Genomic DNA, 26,586 nt, shown 5'->3' with positions numbered 1-26,586 from the left:
TCTGAGCAGAGCACCTCTGTACATACCCTTGATTATGGGGATGGCTGACCCTGCACAAAACAAACAGATGAACCAATGAGACACAGGAACATGCAAAACAGTAAAAACTTAGAGCCATCACCAACTGCTTCATTAAAGTGTGTCTAGATCATTACTCTACATGGTGTGAAACACCTTGGTTAGTTTATGTTAACCTGTGTCCAAGCAAAGTTTATGTTTAAAGTAGAACTAAAATAGGTAGAGAAAATTTTTAAATATTTGACAGCTCAGGTATACTTCTGACATGCAATCTTTCTTGTGAAGTACACCTGAATTTTATACACATGAATCAATATTTTAGAAAGCCTTTTGATTCTTTGAAAATAATTTCAATATTATATGATTATAAATTAATAAACCTACATAACTGAAGCTACACTATAGTTTCCTAAATCTATAAGATCATACAAACTAAATAACTAAAACTGACTCAAATGCATTTAAATAAGTGGTTTTAGTGTGTGTGTGTGTGTGTGTGTGTGTGTGTGTGTGTGTGTGTGTGTGTGTGTGTGTGTGTGTGTGTGTATTTACCTATTTGTGTATTACAGGGCCCGAGCTAAGCTTTCTGTGTCCTGTGTGAGTGTGTGTGTGTGTGTGTGTGTGTGTGTGTGTGTGTGTGTGTGTTTTCACTGTTTGATCTGCTGCAGTCTCTGACGAGACAGCCAGACGTTACCCTATGGAACGAGCTCAGAGCTCATTATTTCCGATCTTGGGATAGGCCTGAGACCAGACACACACCACACACCAGGACAACAAGGTCACAACTCCTCGATTTACATCCCATACCTACTCACTGCTAGGTGAACAGGGGCTACACGTGAAAGGAGACACACCCAAATATCTCCACCCGGCCGGGGAATCGAACTCCGGTCCTCTGGCTTGTGAAGCCAGCGCTCTAACCACTGAGCTACCACCTATTTGTGTATTACAGGGCCCGAGCTAAGCTTTCTGTGTCCTGTGTGTGTGTGTGTGTGTGTGTGTGTGTGTGTGTGTGTGTGTGTGTGTATTTACCTAGTTGTATTTACCTAGTTGTAGTTTTACAGGGCCTGGGCTTTATGCTCGTGTGGCCCCATCTCCATATCTACACTTATCCAATCTTACTTTAAAAGTGTGTACACTCGTTGCAGACACTACTTCTTCATCTAAACTGTTCCACGTCTCAATACATCTCTGGAAACTATATTTTTTTATATCTCTGTGTGTGTGTGTGTGTGTGTGTGTGTGTGTGTGTGTGTGTGTGTGTGTGTGTGTGTGTGTGTGTGTGTGTGTGTGTGTGTGTGTGTGTGTGTGTGTGTGTGTGTGTGTGTGTGTGTGTGTGTGTGTGTGTGTGTGTGTGTGTGTGTGTGTGTGTGTGTGCTTTGTGTGTGTGTATTACAGTGTGTGTGTGTGTGTGTGTGTGTGTGTGTGTGTGTGTGTGTGTGTGTGTGTGTGTGTGTGTGTGTGTGTGTGTTTACCTAATTGTATTTACCTAATTGTAACATACGGGAAAAGAGCTATGCTCGTGTTGTCCCGTCTCCATATCTATTAATGTCCAGCTTTTTCTTAAAATCATGAATATTCCTTGCGTTGACCACTTCCACGTCTAAACTATTCCATGCTTCCACCCTTCTATGAGGGAAGCTATATTTTTCACATCTCTCCTATAAGTGGCCATTTTAGTTTTTTCCCATGCCCTCTCGACATTCTTCCATTCCACATACACAGATCTTCCCTATCCATTTTTCCATGCCAATCATCACTCTGTATATTGCTATCAGGTCTCCCCTTTCTCTTCTGTTTTCCAGGGTTGGAAGTTGCATTCTTTTCAGTCTGTCTTCATAAGTCAAATCTCTTAAGTCAGGCACCATTTTCGTTGCAGCCCTCTGTACTTTCTCTAGTTTCCTTATGTGTTTCTTTAAGTTCGGAGCCCACTGTATTGTTGCATATTCAAGCCTCGGTCTTATCATTGCAGTAATTATTTTCTTCATCATTTCTTCATCTAGATATACGAACGCCACTCTTATGTTCCTCAATAAGTTCAATACTTCTCCAATTATTTTGTTTATATGTCTCTCTGGCGATAGGTCATTGGTAATTGTCACCCCAAGGTCTTTTTCTTCATGACTGGTTTTTATGTCTTCATTTCCTATCTTGTACATACTCCTGATTCTTCTTTCACTCTTGCCAAACTCTATTTTCTTGCATTTTGTCGTGTTGAACTCCATTTGCCATGTACAGCTCCATTTCCATATTCTGTCCAAGTCTTCCTGGAGTAGTTCGCAATCTTTGTCACATCTCACTTTTCGTGTGTGTGTGTGTGTGTGTGTGTGTGTGTGTGTGTGTGTGTGTGTGTGTTCTGTAATTCTCTGAGCTAAAATCATAAAACTTCTTAGTCACATAAGATAATGTAATTTGTAGTTGCTGCAAATGGCTGGAAATTAGGGAAATGAATAAAGAGGGACTGTATGGAATTATTCATATAAAGAAAAAAATTTAACAGCGTATATAAAGAGAAAGTATTCCAATGCTGGAAATATGAGATGCAGGTCCTTGTGAAGGATAAATTTATCCATTAAAAACTGAAATAAATTTGGTAATAATTTATACTATATAATCCATAATGAATAAGAAGGAACTGAATAATGAGATTTTTGGACAAGGAATATATGTGGATTTTTATGTAAATGTTACAAGTTTAAGTATGTGCATATAGTTCCTTTATTTCACTGGACACTTTTTATGAAAAACACAAAGATAATTGAGATCCATTCACCATATTGGTAATATATGGAAATATAATACATATGAAAATAAACCCAGGAGCATATGCATGTATACTCAAGTCTTGTTGAATATTTAGATACATAACTATCCACAGTTTAAGAAGTAGGAACTCAAATGATCAATTAGAATGTGATATTCAAACACAAGAAAATTTTAAGAATCCCCCTGACAATGTAATAGTGAGACATTCACCAGATCTACAGGGTAAAACCAAATTACGTCAATTTATTTCTTTTGCAAAATACAAAAAGTTACAGTTGTTAAACAAATCTGCAATTAATCACATGGGTATATAGTTTAGAAACAAAATAAAGAAAAGGAAGGCCTATAATAATATTATTATGGTTTTGAACGATGCAAATACTATCCAGAACACAAGAGACAAGTCTTCTGTCCACTTCCTTGCCTAATTCCCTACAAAAGCTGCAAACTGTAAATGAAAATACAAAGGTTCAATATCAAGAGCAAATTTTTTGTACAAACTGACTGAAGATGTCTGTACTTATTCTCCTGAAACAAATAAAATTAGAAAATACATCCATGTCTAGGAAAAATAATGTACCTACTCAAATTTACTGTGTCTAGCAATGTCACTGAAGAATGAAGGCTTATACTACACATATCCTTACACCTAATAAAACAACAACAAAATAGAAATTCACAATAGTTTATGTCTTTAGATTTTAACAAGTGAAAAAAAAGAAAAAAAACATTGCTTATCATTTGCAGCCAACTTCAAAATTCAGCAACACTGATGATGGAGATGACAGTGTAAGTGGCATGCAAACTACACTTGACAAGGTGGTGTGACAAAAAGAGTAGGTAACAAGTAGAAAATTCCCAAGGTGTGTGTAGATAGTGATGAGCACACCAAACACATGTACAACCTTGTGTCTACAGGTGCTGACCCTTGTGCACACAACTAACAAACACTGTGTAAGGGATGTGCTAGGTACAGGGTATTATTTAAAATGCAAATGTGAGTGCGCACACACACACACACACACACACACACACACACACACACACACACACACACACACACACACACACACACACACACACACACACACAAACACTCTCAAAGCTCCCAGGGGAACACACTCCAACAGGCATTAGAACCTGACCTAGACTGTATATACAGGGGAGAAGATTTTGACATTTTCTATTTATGAAGGAGTGTTTGGCAAGTTGAAGAACAGATCTGGCATGATTCCAGGCAGACATATAAAGTGCATGAGATTCAGGAGATGGAAGACTCAAGTACCTTTTGTGGGTAACCTCTCTATCATGTATAGCACGAGAACAGGCTGTGTTAAATCAAGGTTTAGAAGGTTTCAGTTGAGAAAAAGAATGAGGAATATACACCTCCATGCCAGACACTATCACCTCTGTTATGCGTTCAACACAAAGAGATGGCTCTCTGACATGGAAACAGTAATCATTCCAGGGAAAATCAGCATAATACTTCCTCAAGTCCCCCAACTGGCAGAGGCAAAATACCAAAGGCACCTCCATTTTGGGGGATCCTGAGGAGGAATTGGAGAAATAGGACAAGATACAGAAATGAGATTGTGATCAGAGGAACCTAACGGAGAAGATAGGGTAACAGCATAAGCTGAAGGATTTGAGTTAAGGAACAGATCAAGAATGTTGGCCATATCTCCAAGACGGTCAGGAATACGAGTAGGGTGTTGCATCAGTTGCTCGAGGTCATGAAGGATAGCAAAGTTGAGGGTTAGTTCACCAAGATGGTCAGTGGAGGGAGAGGAAAGCCAAAGCTGATGGTGAACATTGAAATCTCTGAGGACGGAGATCTCCACAAAAGAGTAGAGGGACAGAATGTGCTCCACTTTGGAAGTTAGAAAGTAAAAGAATTTACTATAGTCAGAGGAGTTAGGGGGGATAAAGACAACACAGATGAATTTAGTTAGAGAATGACTATTGAGTCAGAGCCAGATGGTGGAAAACTTGGAAGAATCAAGAGCGTGGGCACGAGAGCAAGTTAAGTCGTTGCGCACATAGATGCAACATCCAGCTAAGAAGATTAGAATGGATCCAGAAGATAGCTACAAAGATGGTGTCGGAACTAAAGGACCTAACATATGAAGAAAGGCTGAAGGAAATGGGACTGCCAACCTTACAAGATAGAAGAGAATGAGAAAACTGATAACAATGTATAAAATAATAAATATCATTGAAAAGATAGACAAGGAAGACCTGGTGCTGGTGACAGAAGAAGATGGAAGGACAAGAGGTCATGCAAAGAAGATTAGGATGAGGCAGTGTGTGAAGGATATTGGAAAATACAGTTTTTCACATAGAACAGGGGAAAAGTGGAATACATTGAGTGATGAAGTTGTTATAGCAAATAATGTGCATAACTTTGAAGAAAATTGATAAATGGAGACATGGAGACAGGACACCATGAGCCCCACTCGAACCCTGTACAATACAACTAGGTAAATACAACTAGCTAAATACACACACACACACACACACACACACACACACACACACACACACACACACACACACACACACACACACACACACACACACACAGCTCATTGTGTCCTTTTCTAGACCTTTGGACCTATGTAAAGTAAAATGTGTGACATTCTAATTAGCTACAGTTTCATAATGACACTATTATCAAAGAATTCAGAAATGGTCTCTTAATCTAACATTAACCAGTCTATCATTTCACTACAAAGAATGAGAAAGGATTTGAGGGATCCCCAATGATTATGCAAAGATTAATTAAGAAGCCTCAAGCCACACAACATTGGCTCTCCTAATCAAAACTTGCCAGCAACTTGGGTTAATCACCAAAGCTGACATAAATATAAGCTCTGAACCTCAGTCACTTCTATGAAATACCTTAAAACTAGATTCAAATGATACTATCTCACTACTCTGAATACTTGTACCAGCTGTTTTCAACTTGACTTTTAAAGAAAATAGATAGTTATTGTGAATATGAAACCTGATGCTTTTTTTAGTCCTTACAATAAGTTAAGAAATATTTGGGCAAAATAAGCTAGGATGAAAGGATAGATCCGTCAAAGATACTAAGTCCTTAGTCTCAGGAAATGGATAATATAACCAGAGAAACTATCATATTATGTACAAAACTTCTGAATTAATTTGTATGTAATAGACAGCTCTTGTGGTTATCAATTTGCAAAAGCTGCCATGATCCCAATTCACTAAATGTGTGACAATAAGTTTCAGAACCAGCCAACACACAAGGCCATTCCTCATTTATGAACATTGCCATGCTCCCTCTAGAGACCTCAGACAAGATCAGTAATGTGAATGTCAACATTGTTAAAATTACTAATCAAATTAAAGTCCATATTCCTTTAATAAAAAAAATGCTCCTTTGTGATACTTTCATATTGGTGATGACCTTCTGCCTGTCCCAACCATCCTTCTGTCACCTCTTCTACCCTCAGTCTTTGAAATGATTCTTATTCGCTCTTCTTTCACACAAATCTTGAATGAATACAACTTCTATGTAATCACTGAGATAAAGAATACCATTAGACCTAAAAACTCTTCTTCCATAGCCCTCAATTAACTTATTCAGTCATTTTGAGGCTATTATGATGCACAATGCAGACAGTTTCTTGAATAAGTAAATAAAATTGCAAAATATCTCTCAACAGCCCATTTAGTCATCTGTATGACTAAGAATGGTTTCTTTGCCTGCTAGCCTGTACACTTTACTTTTTTACAACAATGAGGAAGACTTCTAAAGTAAGCCTCAATCAAGACAAAATATAAAGATCATATGAAATCTTTCAAATTTCATCTCTAATAAAAATTTATTCATGAAGAACAAGAAAGCAGAGTGCAACTGGTAGGGGAGGCGGTGGCATAGTGGATACGGTGGTGAGCGTGGGATCGGGCAGACGTCCATGCGTAGGTTCGAATCCCACCACGTAGAGCCTTAGAACACTTTGCCATTTGTCGAGTGGTTTAAAGTTACCTACATATCACCATGATGCCCAGGTTCTAGGTGGTTACACTCAAGATGAGATTGGGTGGTGATATGGGCCCTAATATGGGTACCACTATAAATAAAATTGCCTGCGCGACTAATGGGCGGAAGCTGAACAGCGCTTCCCATACACTCTTCAAGTGTGCCTACAGGCGCTATAGGCCTCACCATAAAAAAAAAAAAAAAAAAAAAAAATGTGATCTGTCAGACTGTTGCTTTCTGCTCAATAACTATATATTTTTCTCTGAGTAACAGCAGAACCACACAGACTATTATTCTAGAACAATATATTTTATGCAACACTGCTGCATTAAAGCACCTTGTAGCATTCTGATAAAGCTTCATTCTGTTCTGGCATACAAAATTCTTACACACTCACACATGCAGAGGGAGGAAGAGGATGGTTACACCTGATGTGTATAAAAACATGCATGCTGAGACAGGGAAGGATTAGACAATGAGCCAGAATAAGCTCATGACCAACTACATAATTATGAACATACACACCTACCTCTCGCACAGTGTTTACTTGTATGAGTGATAAAAATTTCAACTGCAACTAGATGTATCAAATTTTCACTAAGACTTGTGAAATGAATTTTGCATATAAAATATTCAGTGAGGCTATAAAAAACTATGAACCTGAGTCATCCTTTATCTCCCTTGACTGTTCTACCTAGATTCTTGATAACTATGAGTATTAGTTAGTTTATCTGGTCCCTGTCAGTACAGTAATGGCTGTCATATGACTATGAGGTGAAGACCCACCACCTTACAAGAAAAAAGCTGAAAGATAATTATGAGCATAACAAATCCAGATAATAGAAACCTATGCAACAATGGCTGCATGGACTGCCATTACACATTACTGCCACAACAAATCAAGAGTAAAATTGAAATGCTATATAAAAAAAACTGCTGACAATGAGTTTTTGCCCATCATATTTCAATGTATCTACTATGCAGAGAATTCAAATTCTGCATGATATTTGGTATTTAATTTAGGCTACTATACTATACACAGTATCTATGTAAAACCTTCATGTTTCATGCTGTTATTCAATCTAAGGGAACAGTTCCTAAATGTTGTGGCAATCATCTTTGAAAGTATCAAAATTTTTACTACTTTTAATAAAATTGGTGACACAAGCATCTAAAGTGCTCTCATGGACTTCAGCTGTCACTTATACATGCTATGGTAATATATATTTCTACTTTATTTTACCTATCTCTCCTCTTATAAAAGATAACCCCTTTTGGTGAAGACTATTAAACTCAGCAAAGATTACAGAACTCAAATACATTTGTCAAAACTCATTTTGACAAAGAAAAAAAATAATACGAAAAACAAAGAAAGAAGATAATAAACGGTTTCTACCACTTTCTATATCACACTTTCATTATAAGCAGTTATTTGAAAAGTACCAAACACAATGTCACACTATAAAATGGTTAAGCAGGTTATAGATGTGGATCATAAAACTTATTACTATCTTCAAGAACAGGAGGCATCCTCCTTCTAAATCTAAGCAGTGTCTGTGCCTGGGCACACATAGCAAAAGCTGTCCTTTCATGCATTCATTTACACTTTTTTTTGTTCTTCATGATATAGATTTTATTTGCTAAGGTCCCTCATTCTTTGCTCCCTGCAAAGTTTCCTTAATTTCAATTCATTTTGATAACAATAAAGAACTTATAGAAATGGAAAAGAATAGGCATCCACACAACAACCATGGAATCAACCATGACCAAACAAATTAAGCAGATTCTGCACTGAGTTTTAGATTATATTTTTAATGGTGGAAGATAACTCAGTACTTCTGCTGTTTTCCATGGAATAACTTGTGACTCAGAACTAGGATTCATCCTTTTCACTCAGGAATACATACAGCATTTCCATATGTAAAAACTATGCAAACTAGAAAACAGTCCAGACCAGACTGTGACTTCAGGAAGAATGATAACATTCATTAGTGTATGAATAAATAAACAAACAAACAAATTCATAGAAAAGCAGGCCAGAAAGTCCTGTGCATATAAGACTTTATCTGTGTGGAGACCACTGCTTGCTGAGGGAAGTATGTCAACTGTACTGTGTAGCAGACTTGAAAAAAAAAAAAATTTGCTAATATGTATGTACAGTAAACCTAGCTTAAGTCAGACCCAAATAAACTGAACATCAGGTAAATCGGACACTTTCAGGATTTTCACTTTTCTCACTTTTTTAACGTTTTATTCTGAGAGCACCAATAGCCATATTTTGCCTTTTGATGGACTAATTATAAGCCACTCGGCTTACACACTGACTAATATTACACACCACACATGTAGTAACTATTTAGGTAATAGTGCATTACACAGACCACATCAACTGTCACCGGTAACAAGTGTGCAAAATGGAAGGGGAAAAAAAAAGAGAGAGAAAAAAAAAAAATAAATAAATAAAAAAATAAGGGAAGTTGGATTTTCAAGTGAGTCAGATTGGTCTTCCCCGAAATTGGTTCAATTTATGTAGGGGTTACTGTATGAGTAAACAAACAACACTTCATTAACTGCATTATTGGTATTGCACTCAGTGAAAACAAAAAAATATATACTTATACACAATGAATAAAATGGATGAAGAGACATGACATTATGTACACATAAATGGGCAGACAGATCAGTATGCAAATGAAATATGTCCACGCATGCACACACACACACACACACACACACACACACACACACACACACACACACACACACACACACACACACACACACACACACACACACTATGAGCCCCGCTCGAACCCTGTACAATACAACTAGGTAAATACACACACACAAACAAGTGCCACAACAAAAAAACAAATCTACGCCAGCTCAGCTGATAAAGATACACAAGGTAAAGACCAGGACATACACTGTACACAAAAACAAGGTGGGAGCATGTTATCCTAGTAATCCCATCTCCAGAAGGATGGAGGTAAGTAACAACTGGATGTTAAGAAAATTTGACACAGTATTGGTGAAAGAAGAGGGACACAGAGTAGGTCATTCACTGGATTTCAAGAAAGGCAATGAAATACTGGAAGAGCTCATGTGGGAAAACAGACAATAAATGTTTAAACAAGAAGTCCCACATGAGAAAAAAAAAGTAAATGCCAAAGAGAGAAGACAATGAGGTAAAAGAAGTTTGCAGAAATTTAAAGAAGGACAATACACAACTAGTGCACAAGTGTGAGGATTTTGCAAAAGAAGTTGGTTTTCAGGAAATAGTGATACCAACCAAGAGGAAACTTAACATTGTGAGCATGACTGACAAAATTATGTAACAATGTTGAGATAAGAAGTAAGGTAAAGGATGAATATGACAAATGGGAGAGATATAGAAGAGAAAAAAGATGTTCCAGGTGAGAAAGATATAATGGCAGATAGCGTGGAATATGGAAGGGATATGGCAGAAATACTAAAGATAAGAGAAAAGAAAAGTTAGAAAATGAATTATACAGTAGTAGTAGTAGTAGTAGTAGTAGTAGTAGTAGTAGTAGTAGTAGTAGTAGTAGTAGTAGTAGTAGTAGTAGTAGTAAAACACAATGCTTGGATCAAGGAAGACCATGAGAAAGTGGTAACAAACATTTAAGCATTTACACATGTTATCATAAGAGAACAAGGACATTATAGTGATGGTTATGAGTTTGTAATTTCTAATGATGTAAGAAGAGACAAGGTACTAATTGAAATACAGATAACCAAGCAAGAAATAAAAAAAATATCATAGAGGAACGAGAAATGAGGAAAGAGTCTGTCCTGGGTGGATATAGTGGAGGCTAACTTATTATATGAGCTTGTTTGCAAATTATGTGAAATTATTTAGGAAAGTGAAAATCCCCAAAATATGAAATAGGAAAAGAAAGAAATGACACTTCACTGCATTGTTTAGAGTAATGAAGGGAGAGGAATACTAAGATACAGAGGACTTGTGTGTGGAATGTAAGGGACACAAGGGAAGGTTATTCATTGGACAGATAACAGGAAACATAGCTTTCCCCACAGCAATACAGAAGCTAGGAGTAATCTGGATGAGAAACAAGTCCATGCAAAATGTACTCATGGCTTAGAAAAGAAAGTTGGATAATAACAGATATGGAGATGGGAATATGCATAGGTTCTTTCCTGTATGATATAACTAGGTAAATCAACATTCAACATACATACAACATACACCTAAACCCACACTTGCACATATTCTTCAAACATGTGCGATTGTACCACAAATAAGCATATATATGATGAACAACAGATAAAGAATAACGTAACAACACCAACCGTAGAAAAAGTCTTGATGTTGATGTTCACAACCCTAATGAACTGAGCTGAACTGAAATGTGTTGAGAACCGTATACACAGTACTTCAATAAACTGAACTCTAACACCTGTTGCTGTCATATTTCTCAAAGCAATGTCATAGATTATGTAATAGAAAACCACAGGCAGGAGTTGACTACTTCAAGGAATGCAGTAAAATAATGCTATGGTTATGGCCAAGACAACCCCAGCAAAGAGCACAAAACTGAGCAAAGATTAGTTCACAAAACAGCCTCTGCTTTGTGGTCAGTTGGACATTAGGAATCCAATGTCATCATCCCAAGATACAACTGTTGTAATAACTACTGCTTCAGACCATGAAAGTGTTCATTCATGTCAACCATAAGCAGGATCAAATAGATTTATCCTGATCAAAATTACCACAACAGACTTTGGTGATGCCCAGACAGTCAAGACAAGACACATCAGGTATACACCAAGTGACCACAGCCTCCACACAGGACTGTAACACGATTGTGGTAACACTGAAATGATGTTCAGTGCTAGCCAACAGTCACTCAACATTTCTGACAGACTCCAAGAAACAACTCAGTAACATGCCCATGGGTTCCCATCACTACTCATGGATAACAAATGTAAATGTAAAATATATTTGCTTCCTAAATAGGATAATCTACAGGAAAATAGATATCCTTACTAAATGTCAACATTTTTAAATTAAAAGACTATAACTCATGTCATGTAGATGTTAAATTTCCCTAGATAGTGTTTTGTTTTCCCCACAATCTTGACAATAACGAAAAAACAAAACATTGTATACATTGTATAAAGTTAAGAACACACAGTGATAAACTAACCTTGACAGTCGAAGAACTCATCCTCACTTCCTGATGAATCTGAGTCTCTTCTGATACTCTCCATTCTCCAGCTGGCTGTTTGAAGAAAATTTTCTAATTAATAAACTGCGAGTGATCAAAGTATCTTCAACACCTGTTTTCATAGAAGGCACAACACTTTGAATCTGAACAAGAACTTGAAATCACAGAACTTCTTGTTGTTTGAATGGAATTATAGGGAATGGATTATGAAAACAAAAGACAGAAGGTTATAGATGTTGTGTGCTACAAGATAAGTAAAATAATGTTAAATTGTATTATTCATCTTTGCATAACATACTTTTTTAGAAGTACCAAAATACATAAACAATTCAAGCTTCCAAGTATGCAACAAATGGTCTAAATCAACTCAGAGCAATGCCAACCTTCAGCCACATTACACCTTTACTCCTCAACATTGCCATTACCACCACCACCATCATCATCACCACCACAGCTCCCTTTTGCAGCCAACAGTTTGCTCCATGCCAGCTGCCCATCCCCAGTTTTAAATAATTAATGTGAAAGTCTTTCATAGTTTGATTAGACAAACCACCAAAGAATGAATGATTTAGTGATGCTGATGCAACCGGCAAATCACCCTCATGCCCCCAGCCTGAGATGCCCAAAGCCCTTGGTATATTCCACCACTTTGCTCCAGTGCTTTCTATGACCAACACCACTGCGTGCATACATATATCTTTACAAATTTATGCCATAGTTTAAAAGGCTCTTCCCATTTCTACATTACTCATATCTGCTTATTACAATATTTCACAAACTTGTAACACCTTGCTTTATTTGCAAGCCTAATTCATATATCAATGTAGCTATCTTGTTTTGACTAACCATCTTCCACCTTCACAGCAGATGACAGCCTGGCATATAAAGCCCATTCATACACTTGGCATTTTAAGGTATTCAGTTCCCCTTATAACCTCAATAACTGGAATATTATGGTAATAATTATGAAAGGTGTTGCCTACATACTACATTAACATTCAAATTCCTGACACATAAATAGTTTAGTAGAGTGGCTATTAGTATCAAATAGATGAAGTATGAAGTGAAATAGTGTGATACACATCAACAGTCAATATAAAGATAAAATTCATCTAAAATCACAAGGTCATGAAGCAGAGTGAGTAAGGAAAGGTGACCCTAGTAGGAGTGATGGATGATTGGTCACAAGGAAAACGTCAAGGTTACAGGAATGAATGAAGATACACTAGAATACTTGAAAAAAATACTAATAGAATACCAAATTTCCAAACCAGGCTGAATCTAGATAGCACTAATCCTGCCACCAACAATACTAGTATCCTTTACCTAAATCTTCTGTATAAGCTGTCTTCATGTCAAAATTAAACCATGGAATTTTCTTGCCCAATTGCTCTGGTATAAAACTGATAGTGACATCTGTTCATTTCTCAGCAAATTAAGAATATGTGGTATTAAACATGGCTTATACTTTATAGAAAATGATAACTATGTATTATTTCTACTGCAGAAATTTTATGTTTATAATCAGTGCTCTATCAGCATAACTTTTACAAGAAGGCATGCATTCCATACATTCAGTGTTCAGCTATAAACAACCTCAATTCAACTCTGAGTGCTCTATTATCAACAAAGACAATAATACAGTGATTAAAGATACTACTGTGATGCCACAATAAATTCACACAAAGCCTTCTCACTAAACACTGATTTTAGGCAAAGCTTTTAGCATACTTAACTTCAAGCATAAAATGTAAAACAATGCACAGCATAAATACCTTGGTTCTGTGAGTTCAATGTGTTTCGTGATCCACTTCGTGACCAAGAGCCTCTCTTCCGAGTGTCATCAACTAAAACACTGTCCAGACTCACGTTCAGCTCTCGTCTCTTTAGTTTGGGACTCGAGCCCAGTCCAGAGAGGTTTTCTTCACTCTCATTATTATTATTATTGTTACTATTTACACCATTGTTGGCAACTACATCACCTTCACAAATAACCTGAGAATGATCGCCTAAATCATTACTAGTCCTAAACGAACTACACTTGCTCAGCTGTTCAAGGTTTGGCGTTCGGTCCGAGGAAACACTGGGACTGTGAGGGACACCTGAGGACACCTCTGCTGTGGCTGAGTTCTGAGCACCATCCTCCTCCCCTCCCTGGCCGTACTTCTTAGCCAGAAGGCTTTGTGTTTCTTTTTCAATGTTACGAATGTCTTCAATGGTGAGACCCCACCACTCATCCATCCATGCCCAGGCCTGTCTGTGCGCCCGCAGCATGGTTTTTCTCAGTGCTGAAACAAAGCAAAAGTGATAACATTATGAGACAAAACATGTTTACCCCATGATGGGCATCACATCTGAAGAAGTGATCATACTATACATTTTACAGAAACTGGTACTTGCTAAAGAAAGTATGAAATTAGGTATTCAATTTGTCAACATCATCATCATCAACAGTAGCAGCATCATTAATTATCAGTATCATCAAAATAATACATCATTCTTAATAAGGAGATCCCAACAGTAAGAGGTGCATTAAAAAATCATGATACAAATATATACATTGATATATTACAAGGAAGCAATCAAGAACAACAGCATGGTCTTAACAGGAGTTCCTTATATTTTAATATACTAAATATACCACTTGCATCAGGCAACACAAGCAGCGTTTATCTACAATGAGATAAAATTCTAATTACCAATATCATGGATGAATTTTTCTATTTTGGTCTGCATTCCCCAGTACCGGAACTCCACCTTACACAGCTTGTAAGCACACATGATTGCCTGGCCATTTGGTAATGGAGCATTCTTACCCTATGGAAGACAGTAATCAAAATACATTACTTCAAGAATTTGTGAAATATATATTATCAAACCATAATGTTAGATTATGAGCTGTCACATACATTTGAAAAATTCTCATTCCACACTTGCAGCACTGCATGTCAATATTTTCAAAATGTATCTATTTATGTATGATATGCTGGTTATATCTTAATGGAATATCCATCTGAAAGCTAAGCACCAATATAGAATAATGAAATTTAGCTACTAACATTACACATTTCTGAGTATTCTTCTATCCAGTTATCACCAAGAGGACCTCTATTAGTTTTCTGGGAAATATATTTACGAGGATCTTCTTCCTCCACATAATCTGCTCCGTACAGTTGATCTTTCACCACATCAATCAAATCTGAAATTTTCATTAAGAAAAATGATCATAAAACCACATAAAGAAAGTTCTGAATAGAGTTATATTACAATAAGCAAGCAATATTAGTCTATGTCACTGATAACACTGCAATGAATAAGATCACTGCTCACCAATCTCCCTCTGCTTCATCTCTGACTTGGACAGATTGAAGACATTCTCTTGCTGCCCCCCATCGTTGTAGTAATATGTCTCCACCTCAATGCTGAACTTTTCCACAAAGGGACAAGTGAAACGTGTCTTGGTGTATGGGTAAGCATTCCAGGCCTCCTCTTCCACAGACAGAGCAGACTTGGGAATGAGGGATTTTAACCAACCTAAAGTGAAGACAAAAAATCAGATATAAAAAAGGAAAGAAGAAGTCTATATCAGCCTTTTTGAGACACATAGAAATGGCCTTCAGTATTCAATCAATAGCACCTTCAATTACAGTATTATGTAACATCACAGTGAAACAAATATTTATACATATAAGAAATATTCACCAGTGTTCAGAAGGTACCAATAAACATTTTTAATAAGGAATAATCAAGTTAATTTACCAAGACATCAGTTTATCTTAATATACATAAAGTAAATACACACTATAAGAGAACTTTTCCTCCAAAATTCTTTGTAAAACTTGAAAGTCTGTGTGTGATTTCAATATATATATATATATATATATATATATATATATATATATATATATATATATATATATATATATATATATATATATATATTGAAATCATAGACAGACTTTCAAGTTTTTCCATTTAATGTACTTTTTATTATATGTACACATCACAGATAAATTTTGAAGATTTTGATATTGTAGCAAATGAAGATTCTTCACTTATAAATCAGACTAAAGAAATAAATAATTCTCTTTGGAACAGAAGAAACACACCCACCTGGCAAGTGGCTGCCTACATGGTAAACCTTGTGAGTGTACTGTCCCTTGCCCTCAGGACCCGGACCGTCAGTATATGGCTCATTCACCAGGATCTCCACACCACTGCCTTCACCATGACTCTCTTGCCGTGACTTTTTCTGTTGGTAGTCAAGTCACAAAGGCTGAAGATCAGTAATATAGACACTATTTTCATACCTTACAACACAATATCAATCCCTCCTTCACAAATATTCAAAACTTATGTGCTATAGGGAAAGAAAATCACAAATGACATTGCATCACACCAAGAGTTTCATAAAGTGACCATTTAGACATTTGGACAATCCCACAAGACAGTACATACACATCTAAAATCTTCACACACAGAGAGTGTTGGTGTCTGTGCTCTGTGAAAGTAATTAATAATTCTCTACAGAATCAAGGAACTCATAATACAATACAGTACATGGTACACTATGTTTTCTTAACATATATTCCTAGTATCCTAGTTGAAGACAGGATTAGAGACAGGCTCATGTCCTATTCTCATATCTATTCTAAGAAAGTACCTCTGTATTGCAGTGGGAATGGCTGACAAAGGTAGCAAAAGATCAGCCATCAAGACAAAGGCTGGTGTTTATTGAATGTACATTCATTATTTTATCCTTTGTATTACTTCACCATTACATACAAAATTGATTTTCAAAAGTCCATGACATGCTCCCTTACATCAATTTTAAATATTTCTGCTAGCAATTTAATATTCTTTTCCTGCCTCAAGTCTCAAAATGTACAGAAATGACACAAATAATTGTATGTATAGAAAGTATTAACATCATTACTGGACGAGTGAATACAGACAGGGAATACAGTATCACTAAGATCACACCTCTGTCTGACTGCAGTAAACTGAGCAAGCAATACAGGGATACCACAATAAAGACTGTTGAGAGAGAGAGAGAGAGAGAGAGAGAGAGAGAGAGAGAGAGAGAGAGAGAGAGAGAGAGAGAGAGAGAGAGAGAGAGAGAGAGAGAGAGAGAGAGAGAGAGAGAGAGAGAGAGAGAGAGAGAGAGAGAGAGAGAGAGAGATTGAAATATTGAGATATTAAATTCTTGTTGAATAACAGACTGGTTCCACACAGCTGGCTTGGGAGTTTGTATATTTATACTGACTCTAACATAATAATTTTGTCAGCTGCAAACTGCAAACATGTGGCCAAGAGAACACCTGACACAGTTGTTCAATGCTCTCAACCACAAAATCACTAATGCATTCTCTTTTCATTTTAAACCATGAATAAATTTACTTTAAATTCCAATCACAAGCTTTACTTATTTATTATATGCCAAATTACATATTTCTATCTGGATAATTCAGCATCTGATTTCAGAAGGAAATTAAGTAACTTTGCAGCACATTTAAATACAAGACCAGAATAACCAGTCCAATTAGCAAGTGAGACAGTGTTGTTTTCCCAAATCTTCAAATGACAATATTTCTGTGCCAGTGTAACATGAAGTACAGTACAGGATGAGTTTGACTGTCTTGTGAAAGAAAGAGGAAGTGTTTAATAAATTAAACATGAAGATAAAGAAATTTTAGAAATCGTCTCTGGAAAAAACTCAGGGAGATCAAGAGTTAATAACACTTTTTAACACTTAAAAGAATTAGGAATCACATGCTGAAATTAATTAGAAAAATACATGCACATATGAATGGAAATTATAAAAAATATATTAACATTTAATGTTGCCAATATTGAGATCAAATAAATACATAAGGGCTACAATACACTATAGCAATTTTGCACTACATTACATTTTAAGAAGAACAGTTAAAAATGTACATTAGAAGGTGCAAGGTGAGCATCCACTGAGAATTAACTGTTGAGTAGTTTCAACACACATCTGTAAGTATACTACATGTCTCAAATATTAGGCCACAGCGCTATAACACCTGGGAATAATCATTCCAGTACATCAATCTCTATGTTCCTTACAGGTGAGCTTTTATGAAGGCAACTCAATCCTTCACTAAGGTTTGCCTTGTAGTGATTTTCAATTACTTCACAGTGCCCCACACTGTTTGTACTCATTCATGGAGTAGTATAAATATATCTCAACAATCATTAAAAGATATATTATACAATATACAAGTCAGTACAAGACACATCTAGATCAAATATATACATGACAAAGAGATATAAGAACACCATTGTCTAACATTATCCATTACATTTAAAGTTTAAAGGAAATACAAGTACTATGTATTACATATATGTGTGTGTGTGTGTGTGTGTGTGTGTGTGTGTGTGTATATATATATATATATATATATATATATATATATATATATATATATATATATATATATATATATATATATATATATATATATATATATATATATATATATATATATATATATATATATATATACACACACACAAACATATAAACACTGGTACTTGCTATTCTTACAAGGACATGATGCACTGAGATTTGTACTCTGATAATGCACTTACTACTGCCTTCCACTGTCAACGATGCCCACTCCTACTTGAGACTTCAATCAAGACTACTACTCCTTACCTTCACATCCAAGAACTAAACTCACACTACCAAGGAAACATTGTGGGTATGAACACAGGTGGTGCCACTCACCGCCAGCATGTACAGCTGAGCAATCCGGTACTCCTCCACGGTGAGGGGGAGCGGGATGCGGTACTCAACTGACATCACCATTTTGGCAAAGTTAAGTTACACCATACTACACTGATACCTCTTCTTCCTTGAGTGGCGAGAACAAAACACTGTGTCTTCAGTCTTTCCTGTTCACTCTCCCATGCAAGTGAGAAACTATTTCATGTGTTTCAATTAGATCTGAACTGTATCACATTTGTATTGTTTATGCAGTTTCCTGCAAGTTATTTGACTAATGCACAGGACAGAGTTAATGTGGCCACTTCAGTCAGGCCTACCATCCAAGGCCACACACAGCCAGGCAGCATGCAAATACCACATCAAACTAAGTTATTGAAAAAGCATTGTTAAAATATGTAAACATAATATCTTTCATAACAAATAAATTAAATAACTTATAAATAGTATATTAATATCACCAATTACACTGTTCTGCACACAAACTCAAACTGACTTTCAAGATAAAAAAATAAAATACTCCATGAAAATATTGAGAGTTAGGAGATAGTCATGCAGAAAGACCATACATTCATTAAGAGAGAAGGGCAAAGGACGACACAGAAAACAAGGACTGATGTCTGTATAACCACTATGCTTGAGGAACTTTGTAACTAGCCTAAGAAAAAAGTTCACATGTCAGCGCAGAGGTGCAGAGGTACTCACGGCAATCATATACAGCTGAGCCACCCTGTATTCCTCCACAGTGAGAGGCAGTGGGATGCGGTACTCCTTCACCAGCACCATGACGCCGCCCTTACGCTACCTCATCCTCTGCAACAAACAGACAATCATGTTAACACAAACACATCTTAGTTTATTCCTTTATGCATGGACATACAGTGACTCATCAAGGACACATGAGTCTCAGTTTATGAATGATCTATGAATTTTTACAACTCTATACAAAATATTTTAATTCTTGATATGCAATTTGTAATTAGTTAAGAATCAGAATGATGGTAGAATGAAATATACAAGCAAGCAAATATCTATGAGTGGGATGGAAGTAAAGAAGAATGTGACCACTGGGAAAATGAAATGTGAAGCAATGAAAAGCTTATTAAGAAGAGTTACATTAGGGATATTAAAGAAGCAAGGCAGGAAATGAAATGACATACAGAAACAAAAGACATACCAAGAAAGAATTACATGAAAACATACATACAATGTCACAATTTATGCAAAAAAAAATATATATATATAGTAAAAATTTATGAGAAATTATGATGTGAGGGAGGATATTAAACAAATAGAGTCGTGAAAGGTAAGTATTAAAAAAAACTGAATAATCTGGAAGAAAAAATAATGAAGAATGATGAAGTAAAATGAGTCACTCACTACCAATGAATATCATGAAAAGAAAAGTAAAAGTGTTGAGAGATCATGACAAATTAATCAGAATGATCATGAAGAACTCAAGGAAGAAAAAGGGTACCAGAGAGAGAGAGAGAGAGAGAGAGAGAGAGAGAGAGAGAGAGAGAGAGAGAGAGAGAGAGAGAGAGAATTTTTACATAGTAAAATAATAATAGATTTATAAAAACATAACAAAGAATATTATATTACTCAAATACACTAACATACATGGTGGGTTAAATGGTGCTTGGATAGCTCAAACACTGTCTTCAAAAGAACAAGATAATGTAGAAGGATGCAGAACTTAATGGATTTTGCAAAAGCAGAATGACAAAGAATGCAACATTTTTGTGGTAAAAGACGTAATGTAATTTGTGGAGAGAAATGAAGAAAGCTTTTGTCCTGGAAGGAATACTAATACAGTGAAAGGAGAGAGGGAGGAGTGCAGTAATGGAGCATGTGTAGTAAAGGCAGTGATAACACACAGGATAAAATTATGTACATCAAATGTGAGAATAATCACAATAACATTATACTTTGTATTTCATCAACTATGAAATAAGATTTGAACTTCAAGGATTTAGAAACAAAAATGTTTTTCAAGGAAAAAAACAACATATGTCAAGCAATGAAATAACGGCTATGTACTAACTAAAATTAACTGCTGATAAAATTTTTATCTAATGTTGTCTATGATATCTGGAGTAAAATATTGGGAACTAACTGGCTTTATGAACTAACATGAGATCAAGTTAAAATGTGTTGGTGCTGCATAACAATTGTAATGACATTTAGGCAAGGCTTTGTCCTGTAGGTAATAAGGCAATGCCAAGGAATTATGGAGGGAGTGGGCAGGTGAAGATAAGGAGGTAGTAGTGATACGGGTTATGCAACTTGTAAAATAAAATGGTAAGAAGGCTTTTTATGCAGTATTTTTAAGAAGACAAGAAGTGCATTAAGAAAACAAGAGACAAAATTAATACAAGAATATTGCGTTACAAGAGACCTAAGTGTTGAAACTCAGCATGTAAAATTCTATGAAAAGTCAATACATGTTCAAGGGAGCCATGAGAGATATGAGTGGAAGGCTTCATAAAATAAAAACATAATGAAAGCTCCATAACAAAAAATAACACTAGTTGAAGAATGACACATGATGGAAAAGGTTTGACATGGAAAGATGAAGTCATGAAGTGGGGAAAAAAAAAAATAAATATCACATTATAATGTTTTAACAATTCCCTCATAAAACAGCATAAGTCACAGAAAAATTGCTACTCTTGCCTGTATATTGCTCTTTCTGGCTCAGCATGTGTTCTCTGTATGTCTCACTTATGGGCTACTTAGTTATGTGGGTCAGTCTGGGCCTACAACATGCTGGGCTTCAGTAGGAGGAGAAGGTGGAATGCAAAGGCCACACAGATGACACAAGGTAATCACATCAAAGGCAGAGAGAGAAAGAGAGAGAGAGAGAGGAGAGTAAAAAAGAAAAAATGGAAGAACAAAGGCCTTGGATAAATATTTGTGACACAGGACCATTTCAGTTCAATTTTATTCATTTATTTAATTTATTTACTTGTCTTCTTATGTGTTTACTTGGCTATTTTTTTCCTGAGAGAGAGAGAGAGAGAGAGAGAGAGAGAGAGAGAGAGAGAGAGAGAGAGAGAGAGAGAGAGAGAGAGAGAGAGAGAGAGAGAGAGAGAGAGAGAGAGAGAGAGAGAGAGAGAGAGAGAGAGAGAGAGAGAGAGAGAGAGAGAGAGAGAGAGAGAGAGAGAGAGAGAGAGAGAGAGAGAGAGAGAGAGAGAGAGAGAGAGAGAGAGAGAGAGAGAGAGAGAGAGAGAGAGAGAGAGAGAGAGAGAGAGAGAGAGAGAAATATCAATAATTATCAGGTATGATGCTGAAAATAACATTGATGATGATGATGATGATGATGATGATGATGATGAATAGAACAAAATCAAGGTTAGGGCAGATCTATTAACAAAGATCAATAATGCAAGAACGCGAGTCAGATAGAGTCTAGAAATCAGTAGCAGCAAAATATAAGTTAAACTGATCCACACACGACCGTAGACTTTCACCTTCGATCCTTCCTCCCGCATCATCATCCCCCACTCTCAAACATTTCGGCCTCTCCTCTCATCTAGATACTGTAGTGAAGGCATTTAGTCCTTAAGAGAATCAAAAGCGAGTCATAATACTGATCTTTGTGTTGCTGAGTACCAAATGAACTTCCTGTTATGCTGACTCGATATCAACACTTAGGCTCGTATACTTAAACACTTGTGCGCTTCACCGCCACTGTCTCAAGATGGTTTATTTAAATTGCCACGAGTTTTAAGGTGTTTTTTTTATGGTTATAGAGGTAGAGTGACAATATTTCTACATGCGCTTCACCTCCACTGTTTCAAGAGGGTTTATCTAAATTGTCACGAGTTTTTAAGGTGTTTTTTTTATGGTTCTAGAGACAGTGACAATATTTCTATATTATTAATTGGAGAAACACTCTCGAAAACCTTGCAAATCATCTCTGTGGCCTTGGAAAATAGTCGTGGTGAGAGAGCAAAGCGTTTCTGAATACGAGCCTTACTCATCAATTTTTTTTTTCTAACATTGCCAACTTAATCATAAGCAAAAGACATATACCAGACTTTCTTTCCCTATCTGCTGGCCATGTAATTATGTCAAGCCCGTCATTCTTTATTAGTATAGCACAACACATCTGGAGACTGCAATTCTAATGGGCTTTTTTTCTCTTTTCTTTCTAACATAGTTTTTTTTTTTTTTTTTTTTACCCTTGGCAGTTCTCCCTCTTACATAAAAACAAAAACAAAAACTAACATCGCATACTCGTCAAAGAGAGATAAGTAAACATCTGATACAGTGTTTCCTTTCGGTATAATGTGTATCTTTCAGCCAGCGATAATTTGTGATAACTCCTTGTCAGACCTACTTAAAAGGATATTAAATAAATGAACTAATAAGTGATAATAATAACAATAATAGTAGTAATAACAATAATAGTAAATGAATAAATAAATTAATCCCACGCCCAACTAAAACCACCGTCCCCTCTCTCGAAGTGTCCTTTAAGCCAGTCTTGAGCAGATATTTCACTCCTCTTACGGATGTCAGAGTTACAACGCTTACCATAGCAGAGGCATCTTTCATTAGTGGAGCGGGTATAAGAGAATCCCACAATAATCAAGCACCCCTTTATCACGTAACAGTTCAATATTTTAGTCAGGTGAAAAGTGTAGAAAACTTATAAATGTGATGTACGTGCATATGTTCGCCTGATATGAAGAAAAATTTTTACCGCTCACAAAATCGTTATCTAAAAAAACAGGATGTCTTTTTTTCCTCTTTTTTTGGGCATTATGATCCGATTCTATACTCTCTCTCTCTCTCTCTCTCTCTCTCTCTCTCTCTCTCTCTCTCTCTCTCTCTCTCATACACACAGAAATACGTATATAGGCATCGACAATAACCGTAGTCTCTCTCTCTCTCTCTCTCTCTCTCTCTCTCTACGCACGGAAGTATGTATATAGGCATCGACAACAACTGTAGTGTTTCTGTTAACCAAACTGCTGCCAGGAAACACGAGTCTGTCCTTGAGCAGAGTGAAGCCCTGTCCCTGGCCACGCTTGTTCCGGTGCTTGACCAGACACCACCGCCTGCCGGAAGAACACTCCCACACTCTTCTAAGGAATTATCACACCACTAACCCGGCACACCCTTACGCTGCATTCTTCCCTCATCAGTGCCATTAATGTCCGCTCAGCTTGTTTCTAGTTTATAACTCTTGCAAATAATAGGTAATGGACTTTAATGTAGCTGATTTGAGATATATCAGAGAGTAAAACCGTGAAAAAATAACAGGATGAAGCAATAATCTATGAAAATGTAGATAAAGCATTAATCAAATATATGACAGAAAACGTGAAACTAACAATATGAAACAGTAATCTACGCACGGTAAAGAAAATAATGTACAATAAAATGCTAATCAAATATGAGAAAAAATATTTAATAAAATGGCAAAAATGAAACACAAGAAAAGAAACAAACCGAAAGAGAAAGTATAGAGAGCGTACGCAAAAAAATAAATAATATACAAATAAAATGCTAATCAAATATGAGAAATAAAAATTTAAATGGCAAAATGAAACACAAGAAAGGAAACAAAACGAAAGAGAAAGTATAGAGCGAAGTATTCAAAACCCGCCTTTCCTGCCACTGAATATCCCTCGTCCTTGGCGGGGGAGTTAAGCCTGTACTGCTCCCATCATGCCTTGCGTCTCCGGCAGGATTTGGAGCAACGCGACCCCAGGAGTTGGCTGTGCACGATACTTTGGCCGAGGGACCGAGAGAACTACCGAATACCTCAAAAGTGTATTACGGCGGAGTGTTCTACGTTTGGATAAGAACTCCAGTAGTTTAATAAAGGTGGTATGGCATGAACAGGGAAGGGAAGGAAGATTTGACGCACCTCCGTGGAAAGTTATAGGGCATGAAATCGTGTTGTCTTGTTTTTCCTGATCGAAAGAGGGAAAATTAAGCGAGGAGGGGAAACATTGTCAACACCCAGATAATGCGATAAACTGTCTTCCTACACACTACTGAGGGTCGCACACATCCTGTCAACACCAGATACAAGCCTCCCTGTCAACACCGTGGCCTGTCTCCCACCCACCTAAGCTAGAGTCAACACCACTGTGCTCCCCGCTCCTCTGCTGGCTCCTCATGTCACCACCACGCACGCACACCACGTCAACGCTACCCACACACGCACACACACACACACGTACCCACACCACGTCAACGCCACCCACACATCACCACATCACGACAACACCGCCCTGCTCTTAAGGACGTGACCTGCTCGAGATTGAGGTCAGAAGAGGCTGGAGGAGAGAGGGAGGAGAGCTGGCCTTACTCCTTCCCCATCCCCCTCCGCCTCCTCCTCCCTTACCTCCTCTCTTCTCTCCTCTCTCTTTCCTCTCTCCACCAGCACTTAGCCGGCTTGCTTCTCCTTTTCTTATTCCCTGTTCTTTAGTATTTACTCTTTGCTCTTCCTTCATCACGACTCCTCCTCCTCCTCCTCCTCCTCCTCCTCCTCCTCCTCTTTCCTTTACTTAGTGGGCTGTTCTTTCCTCTCACGACACTTCCTCTGTAATGGCAAGAGGAATATACTAGTTAAAGGGGGAGTGTGAGGGGGAGCTGTGACCCTTTGCTCCGAGGGCGTACTTGAATCTCTCTCTCTCTCTCTCTCTCTCTCTCTCTCTCTCTCTCTCTCTCTCTCTCTCTCTCTCTCTCTCTCTCTCTCTCTCTCTCTCTCTGTGTGTGTGTGTGTGTGTGTGTGTGTGTGTGTGTGTGTGTGTGTGTGTGTTTAGGTTATGGAGAACATGGGAAAGGAGGCAACGAGTATAGGAAGGTGATGAAGATATTAACTCTCTCTCTCTCTCTCTCTCTCTCTCTCTCTCTCTCTCTCTCTCTCTCTCAAGACAAGTAAGAGGTTAACCTGTCAGTCTATAGCCAATTGTACACTGGATCAATAGAAGAGAGGTTGGAACACTCACACACACTCCCCTCACCCACCACTCCCTCCCCGCCTCTCACCACCACCACCACCACCACCACCACCACCACCAGCCCAGCCTCACCTGTCTTGTCTACTTACCTGTACCTACCTGCCTGCCTGCCAACCAAAACCTCACTTACTCTCTCACTTTCACTCTCAGCATTCGCCCTTAAACAAATCTCTCATGCCCCATCTTCTCTCTCTCTCTCTCTCTCTCTCTCTCTCTCTCTCTCTCTCTCTCTCTCTCTTGGGAATATTCTTTTTTTGGTTTCTTGCAGCAGGGAATGTGTGAGATTGCGAGGGGAAGGATATATGAGAGAGAGAGAGAGAGAGAGAGAGAGAGAGAGAGAGAGAGAGAGAGAGAGAGAGAGAGAGAGCACTAATAACCACTCTCTCTCTCTCTCTCTCTCTCTCTCTCTCTCTCTCTCTCTCTCTCTCTCTATCTCTCTCTCTCTCTATCTATCTCTATCTATCTCTCCCATCGTCACCATAACACACACACACACACACACACACACACACACACACACACACACACACATTCTTCAGCTCCCCATGCATTCTTAACACATATACAAGTGAAGGTGCTTTCTGTGGCTTCTCTCTCTCTCTTCCTTCCTGCAACAGTGAACTAACATCCGCCACTTGCTCTCTCTCTCTCTCTCTCTCTCTCTCTCTCTCTCTGCTTTACTCATTCTCCGTTTCTTGATTTGGAATGTCGGGTTCTTTTCTTTCAGTTTTCTCACGTTAAGGTTCGTCTTATAGTTGGTAACAGTGGAGGAGTAGATAGACAGACAGACAGACACACGTGGGTTAAAAATATAAGTAAATAAACATAAGTGCGTTTAAT

The 26,586-nt window shown here is 37.3% G+C and overlaps 1 protein-coding gene across 10 annotated transcripts in view; it reads right to left on the bottom strand.

Annotated features, from left to right (window-relative positions):
- The window catches only part of LOC123513812 (protein retinal degeneration B-like), a 134,114-nt gene that overhangs the window by 37,046 nt on the left and 70,482 nt on the right, over positions 1–26,586 (bottom strand). For 8 of the 10 annotated variants that reach the window (XM_045271169.1, XM_045271176.1, XM_045271174.1 and 5 more), the window contains 7 exons: positions 19,463–19,570; positions 16,117–16,255; positions 15,334–15,537; positions 15,063–15,202; positions 14,703–14,820; positions 13,779–14,291; positions 11,983–12,057 (listed from right to left, as the gene is read on the bottom strand). In XM_045271169.1, coding sequence (XP_045127104.1) covers positions 11,983–12,057; positions 13,779–14,291; positions 14,703–14,820; positions 15,063–15,202; positions 15,334–15,537; positions 16,117–16,255; positions 19,463–19,543 — 1,270 coding nt within the window. In that variant the 5' untranslated portion in view covers positions 19,544–19,570. Of the gene's footprint in view, positions 1–26; positions 51–11,982; positions 12,058–13,778; positions 14,292–14,702; positions 14,821–15,062; positions 15,203–15,333; positions 15,538–16,116; positions 16,256–18,760; positions 18,888–19,462; positions 19,571–26,586 lie in introns of those variants that run through there. The other 2 variants (XM_045271173.1, XM_045271172.1) reach the window with 2 other exon arrangements.

This window comes from Portunus trituberculatus, chromosome 37, assembly GCF_017591435.1.
Source record: "Portunus trituberculatus isolate SZX2019 chromosome 37, ASM1759143v1, whole genome shotgun sequence".
In the NCBI taxonomy this organism is placed as follows: domain Eukaryota; kingdom Metazoa; phylum Arthropoda; class Malacostraca; order Decapoda; family Portunidae; genus Portunus; species Portunus trituberculatus.
This window is presented reverse-complemented; position numbering and strand designations above follow the sequence as displayed.